This window comes from Xenopus laevis, chromosome 8L (genome assembly GCF_017654675.1).
Source record: "Xenopus laevis strain J_2021 chromosome 8L, Xenopus_laevis_v10.1, whole genome shotgun sequence".
Classification (NCBI taxonomy): Eukaryota; Metazoa; Chordata; class Amphibia; order Anura; family Pipidae; genus Xenopus; species Xenopus laevis.
The window spans coordinates 28,776,941-28,790,968 of record NC_054385.1 but is presented as its reverse complement, the minus strand read 5'-3'; the positions used below and the strand labels follow the sequence as shown (position 1 = coordinate 28,790,968).

The 14,028-nt window shown below is 37.8% G+C and overlaps 1 protein-coding gene across 1 annotated transcript; it reads right to left on the bottom strand.

The window, feature by feature from the left end:
* Window positions 1–4,678: 4,678 nt before the first annotated feature.
* Window positions 4,679–8,295, bottom strand: LOC121396942 (protein kinase C delta type-like). The gene is made up of 7 exons (XM_041572599.1): window positions 8,146–8,295; window positions 7,619–7,681; window positions 6,908–7,046; window positions 6,603–6,794; window positions 6,384–6,512; window positions 5,167–5,490; window positions 4,679–4,910 (listed from the first exon to the last, which is right to left on the bottom strand). The coding sequence occupies exons 1-6, from the start codon at window positions 8,277–8,279 to the stop codon at window positions 5,377–5,379; spliced, it is 771 nt and encodes a 256-aa protein (XP_041428533.1). The 5' UTR covers window positions 8,280–8,295; the 3' UTR covers window positions 4,679–4,910; window positions 5,167–5,376.
* Window positions 8,296–14,028: the final 5,733 nt, after the last annotated feature.

Below are 14,028 nucleotides of genomic sequence, written 5' to 3'. Positions count from 1 at the left end.
ATTTCCTAATTGCCTGGACTGGATGACGGTGTCTGATGAAGCCTACTTGATGCTCGGTAAGTATGGAAGGTAATATCTGTTGTAATCTATCCGCCATAATTTTGGTTAATATTTTGAGATCCTGGTTGAGCAACGATATTGGTCGATATGAGGTAGGATCAGTCAGATCTCTGCCTTCTTTGGGAATCAATATTATTCTGGCTACATTGGCTTCATGCCAGAGGGGAGTGCCTTGCAAAGTGTCATTATACAGCTTAGACAAAATGGGTGTTATGTCTGGCGATAGATGTTTATAGAATTCTGCTGAGAAGCCGTCAGGACCTGGAGTTTTCCCATTTTTTAATTGCGAAATTACATGCGATATTTCACCTTCTGTTATAGGGGCATCTAATAGTTTGCGGTCCTGAAACGACAATTTATGGAGACCAGCTTCCTGCAGAAACCGTACACCATCTACCGGATCATCTGGAGAAGACTCGTAAAACTTTTTAAAGTGGTCTGCCATTATGTTTCTTATCTGTTTTTAGCTTTTAGCAATCTGTGCTAGCAGTTTCCCTGGTTTATTACCGTATCTATAAAATTTGTTAGCAGTATGGCAAATCGATTTATGAGCTTTCTCTGTCAATAAAACATCAAAAAGTTCTTTTGTTTCTTTGTATTTATTTTTATCTTCTTGGGTATTAGTCCTCTTAAAAGTTTTGTAATGAGTGGTAAATTGTTTCTGCAAAAAGTTATATTTTACATTATAATTTTGCCTTTGTTTAATCAGGTAAGAGATAATCTGTCCCCTTAATACTGGCTTCGCCGCTGCCCATAAAAGCTGTGGGTTGTCCCAATGATCTATGTTGTCGTCTAAATAATTAGCCCAACTTGTTTTCAGAAAAGCCTGGAAGTCTTCACTAGTGCACAGATAGGTTGGGAATCTCCAGTTATAGGAAAAAGGTTGGGGTGTAGGCATTTTCAATGTGATGGAGATCAGCGCATGGTCTGAAATGTCTATGTTACTGATGTTGGCCATTTGCAACCTAGGTAGCAATGTTTGCGATAAGAAAAGGTAGTCAATTCTGGAGTGTGTGCCATGAACTCCTGAATAGAAAGTGTAGTCTCTAGTTGTGGGGTGAGTGTGTCTGTATGTGTCGCAGAGTAGCAGAGTATCACATGTTGTGTGTATTGATTTTGCTCTGTTACGAGAATGCATGGTAGGCTTGCCTGATTTGTCCATGAAATCATCCCAAACTGCGTTGAAGTCTCCACCCAATATAAGGTTCGAGGCCTCCCAGGAAGTCAATCTCTGAAGCACATCTGTAAAGAAAGATTTGTTAGTATCATTAGGGGCATAGATATTCATTATTGTATATTTAGTACCCGCGATGTCCAAGTCTATGATCAGGAATCTACCATTTTTGTCTGTAGAGGTTCGTATAACATGACATTGTAGATTTTTGCTGAGCAGTATCGCTACCCCTCTAGATTTAGTTCTATAAGAAGCAGCTAGTGTCGTCTGTATACATTTATCATGGAGTTTTCGGGTGTCAGTACGTTTCCAGTGTGTTTCCTGTAAAAGTACTATGTGAGCTTTCTCCCTATGTAACTTGTCTAGTACCTTTCGCCTTTTAACAGGGGAATTCAACCCTCCCACATTCCAGGAGACTATCTTAAAACGGTCAATTGGTTTGTCCGGAACGGTATCGGGATCTATCATATGTGTAGGTTGCATGTTGTTAACCTATTCCCACTTTGAAGTGGAGTAATTGTAAGATAAGGGTATGGTTCAGGAGTGGTCTGTCCCAGCGAGCAGACCGAAATCCTGCAATAAAAATCCCATAGGATCGGATAGGAAACCAGATCGTATACATTAGGTTCGTATCAGAGGGCATGATGAGCTGACATGAACAGTAACTAGTCAACCTGCAAAATAACAGAATAGTCAAGAGAATATAGAAGAACATTGAAACATTAACATTTCACATCTTGCCCGTAATAGCATAAATCAACCATGGTAACTCGTTCATGAGGAGGAGGATGTCCTGAAAGTTCTAAGAGATAAAATTTTCCGGAGCACAGTTTCGAAGCTAGTAGGTTAAGTGTCACTGGAGTTTCTACGTTTGGCTTCGAAATATTCTTTAGCTAGCTTTGGGTTTTCAAAAAACAAAGGTTTTCCGTTGTCTTTGTCAATAATTTTGAGTTTTGCTGGGAATAATAGGGAAAACCTATATCCAGAGTTGAAAAGGGTAGTGCATATCGGAGAGAATTCCTTCCTTTTTGCAGTGACAGAGGCAGAGAAGTCCTGAAAAATCAATATGCGGTTAGATTCATATGAAACAGTTCTTGCTTTTCTGTAGGCAGAGAGGATGTTAGTTTTGTCAACATAGTTGAGGAGTTTGAATATAACTTGTCTCGGTCTCTTAGCATCAGCATTCGGCGAGGGACCGATTCTATGGAATCTTTCGATTAGGAACTGGGAGTGAGATTAAAAACAATTCCAGTTCGCTGCCTTTGATTGATTCTGGAATTCCGACTACACGGAGATTGTTTCTCCTGCTCCTATTTTCAAGATCATCAACTCTATCAGCCAAGATCGTGATCTCCCTCTGTTGTGTATCAGTCAATTGTTGTGTTTTCTCTAGCTCATCTTCCAGTATAGCAATCCTCTGTTCAGCGTCTGTCATCCTTTGATTTTGGGTAGTGAGTTGTTGTAGCACTTCTGCCACAGATTCCTTTATAGTATCCAGCCTTTGGTCCAGCCATGGGCCTAATATTTTCATGAAGTCCTCAGCATGATTCGATTCTGGTTCCGAGTCCATAGGATCAGTGTCTTGGGTTGCCTTCCTCGGTTTTGCTTTCGCTTGTTTCTGTGATTTAGCGACAGAGTGGCCCAGAGATTTTTTGACATGTTTATTTTTAATAAACTACAGATAGTTTGCTTTTGATTCTGATTAACTTACTCATCAGTTATGTCCCATGTGCCCCCCCCCCCTTTCAAGTTGCTGACTGACTAACAGGTTAGAGAGATACAATGGATAAAGTTATGTTCTGGCTGTTATGTTAGACTTCCCTTCACTCCAGCCTTTACAGGTTAAATACATTTCTCTTTCTAGTACAACTGCTACTATAATGACACCCAGCCAGTTGGTTGAATTGGCACATGATATACATGTGAGCAGTAACGCCACGTCAAGGCTTCAACCAGGTTACTGTCCATTCACACACCTATTGCAGCAAATGGCTCACCCGATGACTTGCTGCAGTAGTTTCCTATCTGGCCAGGTAGCGGCTGATATAAGCCATCATGGGACCCCTCCTCCTCAGATCAGACTGGGAGGTGTAAGGAACAAAAAAGTTCCCCAATGAATAATCTACAATAACACACACACACTTCCACACACCCACATCACTCATTCACTCACTATTTTTCTCTGTGGCAAATCCCATGGTCAGTGAGACTGGGATACCACTCCCCTCTGCTTTGCTAACTATATAATTCCCTCCAGTAGTTCCCTATCCAATATGGAAATACGATTAGTGATCTGGCTCCTATCAGTGGATTATGGACACTGTTAGTAATGGAGGGTGAGCGTGTCCTTCAGGTTTAATCTAGATGATCCAGAGGAAGGCAAAAAACCCATCTGTAGCCATCTCCAATTTGCTTCGGATGGGGGAAAATTCCTTCCTGACTCCAAAACGGCAATCGGACCAATCCCTGGATCAACTTTCTAAAGACTATTAATACCAGCAGCCTTTTATTATCTAAAAGGCCTGGTTATGGGGGATGAAGATTATGATGGGCCTAATTATTTTGCCTAATATAAGATTCATGGCGGGGAGGGGAAGGAGGGAGTTGTGGCTAGGCAGCATTTGGGGACCTACAGCTCTGCTTAGTCTACTCTTATTCCTTTAATCCTAAACCCTGAGCCTCCCTAAACATTACACCTTCACATTCACAACTCTAATGGTCTTATTTTTATTTTTAAAAATGGGCCTACAAGCTGCAGCTCCATCTGCTGCATTATTACTCCCTCCAATTGGCACAAGCACACAGGCTGCCTTGTATTGATTTATTGTATTTACATTTTAATGGTGAACTAAACTAAATTTGCAGCCAATCAGAAGGTGCACTATGTTCATCTTCTAAATTGGTGCAATGGGGTTCCCTATTTGCATTCACACACCACTCATACCATTCAAACCTGCTGCAAATGTATTATCAGGATATAGCATCTCCCTTATCCCACATCATAATTCCCATATCCCCTTACTAAAACCTGTATAACACCCGTATTCCATATATCCCTTACTGCACATAGCTATTCTCATATCCCTTTACTATAACCCTTATAGTACCCATATCCCATAATTATAAACATATATCCCTTATCCCGTATCACTACTGCCATATCCTGTATCCCTTGTCCCATAAACTTTACCCTTTTCCCACAAACTTTACCTTTAACCTATGTACTACAGACTACAGACAGGGGAAAGACAGGAGAGCATAAAAGAAAAGAAACAAACTATTGTAATATTCCTATTCCAATATAACATCACTACCCACCCACCCACCCTTTTTTTTGCCTTAACTTATATTAAAGGTGAAAAACAAGGTTTAGAGTAATATTTATATTCCTATATAACATCCTATCTATAAAAAACAGTAAAAGAATGGGAGGGAAGTTGGAAAAGGAAGAAAACTTACTTAATGCTATACTTACCCCACTTAACTTACCCTATATAAAGAAACTGAAGTATACTGAACGGTGTTACTTAACAGTGCACTGGATTTCCATAAGTGCTCTGTATGTTCAGTATACATTTTTACCCTTATCCAAGGGTCTGTTGGATTTCTCCATTCAGAAAGTCCGGCGTGCAGCTATTCCTTTCTTCTGGTGGGGCCTCCTATGATGTTTTGTGTGCTACAAAATACAAAAGAAAAGAGTACATTATTCATAGCATAACTCTGTATATTACTTTATAAATACTATTTCTCTCCTTTCCCATGTAAAAAACTAATTTCTAGGAGTCTAAGGGCACAAAACACACTAGCAAGTTGCCCCAATCTTCTGAAAGCCCTATTAATACCTCAACATGTTTACTATCATGTATTACTCCTTCCATAAGTAATCCTTTCTCGTCTTTCCCATTTTAATGGACTTAGTTAATTTCACTTACCACTTTGACTCGAATTCTCTCTACTTTCTGTCAAGGATCCCATGTGGTGCTGGTGTAATTGGCTGTACGGGCAGACACTTGTACACTTGCAGTAGACAGTAGATGGCAGATCTGATGTTCATTGATGGAATTGGCCATGGATGGTACATTGCCGTCATCACTTGCTGTACAGGCAGTTTGAGGTTAATCCACATGAGCACAGAAAATACTTTACTTCTGCCAATTCCAGTTGGAATCCACATCGGAGAAGCCTTCCACTTTAGCTCTCTTAGATGTCTCAGCGCAGAATCCTGGATGAATTACTGGTAACTTATCTGCTGGTGGCTAAAAAAAGAAACAACACACTTTGTTGGATTATAATATATAATTTTAAGCATGGGTATAAAATAAATGATACAGTATGGTCACATATATTTGAATGAGATTTAGCTAAAAAAAAGTGTATTTAATTTAAAATTCTGTACTTCATGATTAAGAAGTTTTTTTACTACATGGTACAGGTATGGCATCCATTTTCCAGAAAACCCATTATCCAGAAATAATTTAATATTTTTCTCTTTAATAGTAAAACAGTCCCTTGTACTTTATTCTAACTAAAATACATTGAATCCTTATCAAAGGCAAAACAATCCTATTGGGTATAATGAATGTTTATATGCGTTTTTGGTAGACTTAATATATGGAAATCCAAATGATAAAAATACCCCTTATGCATAAAAACCCCAGCTCCCAAACATTCTGGATAACAGACCCCATACCTGTATCAGGACAATTTGAGGAATGGGGTTATAACTATTTTTTATAACTCTTTCAGCTGCAAAGAAGAAAAATGTGATATTACAAGGTATATGGAGACTTGGTTCCTGCAAAAGCCAACTAACTACCTATTACAGCTCTAATAAAGGAAAGAGCCTGTTAGTCTCCACAAACCTAGCCTTCCCATCTGTCAATGATGCAATAAGCATACATGTAGGTGTTGTGGAGGTACGAATGTAAGGGAAATATGTAACTCAGTAGCTTTTATTTATGTTATTACTTTTATTTATGTTATGAAGCCATCAAACCCCCCACTACTGAGGAATTTTTACAAAACTCAGCTTTTTTCTTCTTCAATCTGCCACCCTAACTATAGATGAATAAAAACAGAAATAAGCAGTGGTACTGTAGGGTGAATAAAGGGAGAAGCCTCGTGTTGCTTGGTGTAGCCATGTACTTACAATTTTGGGCTGGAAAGGTGTCTTTATTTTTCTATTTTCCAGCTCGCTCCAGTTGACTCTGGCATAGAATGAGTGCTCCCTGATGTTCCCATTTGCTCCTAAACGTTTGGTCTTGTTCATCTCCAGAAGCTATAAAAAAAAAGATTATTTATCAGACTATAATAGATGTTAAGTCAGGCACCATCCAACAATAGAAGGGCTGTAATTGTTTCTACTTACCTTTGGCAGAAGGTCCCGCATTTCCTGGCTCATGTGACGTGGGTATTCAAGCTTTTTCTCCCTTATCTCAAACAGCTCCTGTGCAGAAACCAGTGATGGGGCAAATGGCTGTCTGCCAGTGGCCATTTCGTACATGATGACACCGAATGACCACCAGTCCACTCCAGCATTGTACTTCTCCAATGACAAAACCTTCAGAAAAAAAGGAGAACAAATTATCAAAGTTACAAAGATGTCCAAAGAAGAAAAAGACACAAAGATTTGAATGCCTCTGTGTATAAATGACATTGGAAAAGATTTCTGACCTCCGGTGCACGGTATCCAGGTGTTCCTGTCAATCCGCTGATCTTCTTTCCACCGAACACTCCCTCAACAGCGAGGCCGAAGTCACAGATTTTGATGTGCCCGTTGTTATCCACCAAGATATTTTCTGGCTTCAGATCTCTGCAACATAGGTGTTGGGAACAATTAACATTCTAGAATAAGTAGTTCTGCGAGTGATAGTCAGGGATAAGTAAGTAAATGCACATTAAAAGGTAACTGAAAACAGATATTTTTGGTATAGAACAACCTAAAAGCAACTAAGTTAAGAAGTAAGAAAAAGGAATGGATAATAAAGACAAAAAACAAGTGTTACAGTAAAGGCAGATTATACAGAGAGAAAGATGCATTGCTTGGTTAAAATGAAATGTAAAGTACAAAGAGCAATTTGTAGTGAGTCTGGACAGACAGTGTCACAGAGTCACTAAAATGAACTTTCACTAACTGATTGCACCAGAATACCAGAGGTGGAAACATTACTGTTAGATTGTGAACTAATAGGGAAAAATCTTGCCCGTGAGGGAAGGGGGTGACACTTTGCTGTACATTTACGTGCCTGCAAAGTTACAGTAAGTATCTCAAGGAAACTTGAACAAATGCTATAAAAATGTTAACTATATCATGCTAACAGTGAATAAAAATGGAAAGTAGACATTACTCAATATTCTAGAGAAGAGAACTGAAATTTTACTGACCGATGGATGATGCCATTGGAGTGAAGGTACTGTAGGGCTATCACCATCTCTGCAGTGTAGAACCTGCAAAAAAAAGAAAAATAATAAGTAAACAAGCTAAATTCCATTGGGCTAACTATCGAATAGACACCACCTAGTGAATTCAACTTTTTCTTGTCCTTCAATGCAATTCAGTGGTGCGGTGGTTCTGCTGCTGTGCACACACCTTCCTTATTCATCATCATCATCATCATCATCATCATTTATATAGCGCTGTCAAGATACGCAGTGCTTTATTCAGGCAAAGGCCCAAGAACCAATACACAGCTGTGCATGAATTTACATGAAGGACATTTCCAACAAATTCTGCATTTCTATTTTATTATCTACAGATGTAATGTTGTGATTCCCGAACCTGCAATAAAATGTATATATAAAAACAAATATTTAAATTTGATTTTCTTGCCCTCTAGTGGTGCCCTGGTTCTGCTGCTGTGCACACATCTTTTTTTTATTCCTCAGTCTATAGTAAGAATCTTATCACTTACTGGATGTTCTTCATTGGTAGACTTCCTTGATCTTCAATCACTTTGTACAGTGTTCCCCCGCCGGCATATTCGAGCACGAAGAAGGCATGCAGCTGGTTAGACAAATGAAGAATTGGTGAGACATAGGAATACATGGCACAGAACTGAACAGCAAGGAATGTGAATGTGAGACTAAATAGTTATCAGAGGTGTTTTCATTCGTTCATTAGACTCTGCTCTCCATTATGTATCTATTCTCAAGTTGTTAATTCAAAAAGGATATAGTATTAGGACCTGGGAATTCATTGGGGCAGGTGAGTTGCCTGAGTAGGCCCTATACACAAAGGGAGCCCTGGAAGCCGATGCCACTAGTATTTTAGCACAATGCAAGTATGAATCAAGAGTGAACACATGCAAGTAGCTCTGAGAATAGAATTTTAATAGAAGCTGCTTTTGCACTAATAACTATCCAAGGAAACCTCATAACATTGTATGTGGGTCTCTTCTCTCTCTGTGTATTTCTACAGACAGGAAAAAATGTCAAGTGTTTTTTGATTGCAGTTGCAAGAAGGATGAGGAAAAGATATTTCTGCATTTTGTGAGCTATGAGTACCACAACTTGAGCACCAGCTGTGTGCATAGTGATACTGGATCTGCTTTCAAACCAGAAATTAACTTTTCCTACTGACTAACAACACATAGGGATATATTTATCAAAGAGTGAAGTTAAAGATCACCACGCTAGAGTGAAATACCGCATCTCTCCATTCATTTCTATTGGATTTTTAAAGGTGTATTTATGAAAGGGTGAAATACTTTAAAAATCCCATAGAAATGAATGGAGAGAGGCACTATTTCACGCTAGCAGACTGTGATCTCTAACTTCCCTCTTTGATACATATATCCCCATCTGTCAATATATAACAGCCCCACATGAGTACAATGAAATAGAAGATATGGCTGCCCTGCATATTGCACTATATTGTGAAACCCAGTTTTGAAAGGCTAACGACTGCAAAACATGATGAAAAATTATAACTTTTTTCCCATTTAGCTGCAGTTATAATACTAGATTTAATGGATCTGGAAATATTGAAGAGGCTCTTTCAGAGAGCAAAGAGTAACCCAAGGTAACCTAGAAAACAATCTAGGTTTATAAAGCTTGGGGAGTGACAGGATTGTAAATAAGATGAGCACTGGATATGTTTGTGCATTAGGTTGGCCTTAGGAGTAAAACCATTAATGAAACAGATTATGTATCAAAACAGTGTTCTGTACCTCGGACTGGAATGTGGCATGAGAATGGCCATAGGAAAGGGGCATCCTCTGGCGATCTTCAAGAGTCGGGCCTCCTTCATGATGCAAGTAAAAGTTGCCCTTGCTGGGTTGTTTGGGCACCTTCTTAATTGCCACAAGTTGTTTCTTTGATGTATATGATGCCAACATCACCTAAGAGCAAAGAGACGAAATAATTACAGAGTGTCTTGAATGCTGCTACATCATGAATGACAGATAATAGAGTCAATCAGAATGTTAAAGACATTGCCAAGTGCTTGATTTTACTTCATGTTTCTGTACAGATTTATAAAAGTTAACAAAAGCAGATTTCTATATTGGGAGTCCCCACACTCACCTGTCCAAACATGCCTTCTCCTAGCTCTCGGTGGAATTTGTAACTCTGTATGTCCAGGGGGGGCTGGTCTTTTCTCATCCACGTGGGATTTCTTCGGTGCACTTCCACTTTCCACCTTGTGGGATCAAACAAATTCAGTCACAATCCCATATCAAAATATATTATGAATTGTATATTTTACTAAATATATCTATGTATCTCTATAAACAATGTAGCTAAGAAAGCACCCACATTCAGAGAAAAAACTCTTTATCTTATTATTTGTGAGCCTTCTTAACATTAAGGGGTTATTTATCAATAACGAATAAACCCACAACTCAAGTGTTTTCTAATTTATGAAAAAACTACAATATGTAAAGAACTTGAATAAATCAATTTCGGGTGAAAACCTCTGAATACTCAAATTAATCGAGTTTACAGTAAAAAAAAAATTTAAAAAACTAGAATCATTCGAATTAATTGAGTTTTTGAGCGAAACCAACCAAAAAAAAAAAAACCTATTTCCTGCTTTGGGTATTCTAAATCTCTAAATCTTTGTTTTTTTTCAACATAAAAACTCAAGTTTTTGGTAAAACTACCCTCAAAACCTTTTAATACATAACCCCCTAAGTGTAAGAGGGATTTTATTAGGCCTTTGGGGTTTCCTATTTTCCCTAATCGTCTTGGGCAAAACTAAAAACACCTAACTGTAAATATAAGACATTTTTAACAAAGCAAAGGGGATCGGATTTGTAGAAACCCCAACCCATCAACAGGACAAACATCCCACCAATGGGGGGCAGTTAATTAACTATAATAACTCTCACAAAAGCACTGTGTATCTTGACAGCGCTATATAAATAAATGATGATGATCAAAACGACGTTGGGCATCAGTGGCAGTTGAACAACCAAAGTTCACCAGGAGAATCATGTGCCTAGCGCAGTAAGACATACACCCGCACGTACACTGTTGCCTATTAGCAAAATTGCAGTCTCTACAATTCACTGACCCAGAATCAGAGAATGTTTTAATTTCAGGTAATTCAGCAATCTAAATAAGAAATCATTGTATCACAACATTACTTGATCTTTCATTTAGATGGTACTTTTGGACAGGCCCCGCTCTTACCTCTCTGTATTGGTACTTGTGTTGATTTTGATCATTCTTGTATGCTTAGCTATTCACCAGTCATTGTCCAGCACTGCAAAATATGTTGTGCTTTTATGGAATATCTGTAATCACTGTTAAAGCAACTTTTAAACATTCCAGTGAACCACAAGAGCTTTCCTGTATAAGAAGGTGAGCTGTCTGTAAAAAATTGATAAAAATGTATGTCTAGGCATGCTATGAGGGTTTGGCTTTTCATTGATACCAATGGTGCCTGTAGCGTGTGCAGGCTAGAGGACCTTCTTAGGGGTAAAGTGGAGCTGCCGGAAGAGATGTTTATTGTTGTTTTTAAAAACATAGTTAAGAGGATTTTTTTAGCCTTTGGGGTTCCTATTTCCTAATAATCTTTGCTAAAACATAACTGGTAATTAAGTCTTCTAAAACTCTATTGACTTTGAACGAAGAGAGGGATCTCTCAACTTATATGACCTTATATTAAAAATTAGTAGTAAGTTACCAAGAAGATATACTAGTATATGTTTTCCCCTTACCTTCCAACGATCTTCTGGGCTCCTTGTCTTTCCTCTTTCTGCTCCTTCCTTCTTTTCTTGTTCTGAAAGATTCAATCTCTTAAGCGCTCCTTACTCTTTCAGTTTTTCATCTTGCCTTCTCTTCTTCTCTCAGCTTTTATGTCTCATCTCGGCATTCCCTTTCTCTTGCTTCGATCTTTTACTCTTTTTCCTCTTCTTCTTCTCTCTTCAGCGGTTGTTTTCTTCCCTACCACTGATAGTTTTTTATCTCTTCATCTCTTTACTTTTTTATTGTACTTTGTCTTCGTTGCTACTTCTGTTTTGCCTTCTTCTTTGTCTATCTTGCAGATTATCCTGTGTAAGTTCTCTCTCTTCTGAGCAGACTCTTTTTTCCTCTTCCTCTTATCTTTCCTACCTTCTTTTTCCTTTATATCCTCCTACTTTAGTTTCTTACTCAATTATCCTCTCTGTCCTGTGCATCCGCCCTGTCCACTACTCTATCTCTCGTACCTAACTCCGTCTTGCATATATGATCCAGAATTACGTATCTCTATCTCTTGCTAGGTTAATCTATGCTACAGTGCTCGTTATCCAGAGATCACGTGACTGCCGCGTGAGACTGCACAGGCGTACATGACATTCGCACAATCGTAGTCTTACAATCACTGACACGCAGGAATCGAGGAGTTTATTTTCAGGTAGATGATGCATATATAATAAGAATATCATTTAGTTTTCATTAGCTTCCATCTACACTACTGAAATTTCACATTTAGATTGTAAGCTCTTTTGACGGGCCCGCCTTACTTTTATATGCTTTTAGTTATTTTGATATAGTTTCGTATATATTCTTGTATGCTTAATGATATCACCATTGATTCGTACAGCACTTGAATACTTTTGTCTTTATAATATGTTTAATACCTCGAAGTTAAACTTTAAACATTCATGGGAGTCACAAGACTGTTCTGTTTAAACAAGATAGGTGAGATTCTGTAATATATATAAAATTTTCTAGCCAACTGCATGGGCATTTTGGTTGTCCATTGCAATTTGGCTGTGAAACCTGTCATCAAGACGAGTGCTGCCGAAATTGGCGCTTTCGGTAGATCAGTGGTGTGTCGGCTAACCTGGCCTTGACAAACTAGTGTCCTAAAGTTTTATTGAGGGAATCAAATGTTATAGTGTAGTGCCTCCACATCTCAGCAATTGTGGTGTGTGTATGTGTGTTTAGTTTCTTCCTGTGTATAGATGTGGTAAGTTAAAAAAACGGCAGAACGTTTAAACGCTTGCAGTTGAAATAAACAAACATTTTTATAATAATTTGCAGTTGTGTTCACACAGGATTCAAACTGTTTATAGATCACCGTCCCAGCTTCTCTATCTCCAAAGGGTGCATCAGGTGACTCCATTAAAAAAATCACATGATTGTTTAACATGCATGAATCACCACACATACTCTATATAATCTATTTACATCCTAACACAAGTTACCCCCGCTGCTACTTCATTATTTTATTATTAAGTACAAATACTGCCAAGCAAAACCCTGCCTGATGATCTCTGGCCTGCAGCTAATCACCGAGAAAGCGTCCACCTCCCAAAATTCCGAACAGTATGTTCTTTACCAACTGACCAATTTGCCAATGATCTATCAACTTAAAGAAGAACCACTAAGGTAGACTCCCTTTAAGTAATTAACATAATTTATAATTGAACCCTAGTCTACATTTTGCAAATTGTAATAAGACGCGATTTGTTAATAAAAAATACAATACCTATAAGTTAATGGGGGTGGAGATTGTTGAATATTGAAATCATTGAATACATGAAAAAACTATGAAAATCATTCATATCTCTACACTGGTTTAAATGTGAGATCTAGATGAACTGCAAATAACATCTTATTGCTATACGTGTCTTCTTATATTATATATATTATTATATATATTCATTATAATCTAGTCAAAATACAAGACGCTACTAGAACATCCAACATATAAATATATTAATATTTCTTAATATAGTTAACGGCTTGAGTTGAAGAGAAATCTGTAGCTTATATATATTTTTGTCAAAACCTTTACACCAGCATAATGGTTTTTTAAAACAATAGTGCTGAGAGACAAACTTTAACTTGTATATATCATATTAACAGATCTTAGATTTTTCACATGTTAATCAAGCTCTGCTGCTAAACCAACAATTGTTTACATGCAGAAATAATGAAACCCAAAATTAAATAAAAAAAACTTTGGTGAGCGGAACCATATTAAAAAAAATTACGTGGACGTGGGAACTGCTAAATGAATGGTGAGTTACTAAAAAATTTATTAACAGTGGAGATTACACCTAAGTGTTTATTCATGTGGTCTCTTCCATTTTAAGTGTCTTCACCTACTCATACAGCTTATTTCACCACCCTTAAGGTCATTAGTTGCACTAGAGTCTGGATGACTTTGGGTTTAATTGTAGAAATCACTTATTATAAATTTTAATATGAATTAAATGCTTAAAACTATAATCATGAAGATTTCTTGGGTTTGGCGTTTCATGACCACTTATCACACAAGGAATTTAAAAGATAGTTAACTCTGATTAATACTAGCATAACAAGTAAGATTCGTATTTATCTGTAGCTATAGTATCATT

Excerpts from the sequence above, each read along its gene's own strand:
- LOC121396942 (XM_041572599.1), bottom strand. The coding sequence starts at position 8,279 with ATGTATTCCTATGTCTCACCAATTCTTCATTTGTCTAACCAGCTGCAT. Across the intron at positions 6,513-6,602 it reads TGCGGGACCTTCTGCCAAAG|CTTCTGGAGATGAACAAGAC; the intron begins GTAAGTAGAAAC and ends TTTTTTTTATAG. Across the intron at positions 5,491-6,383 it reads CACCTTTCCAGCCCAAAATT|CCACCAGCAGATAAGTTACC; the intron begins GTAAGTACATGG and ends TTCTTTTTTTAG.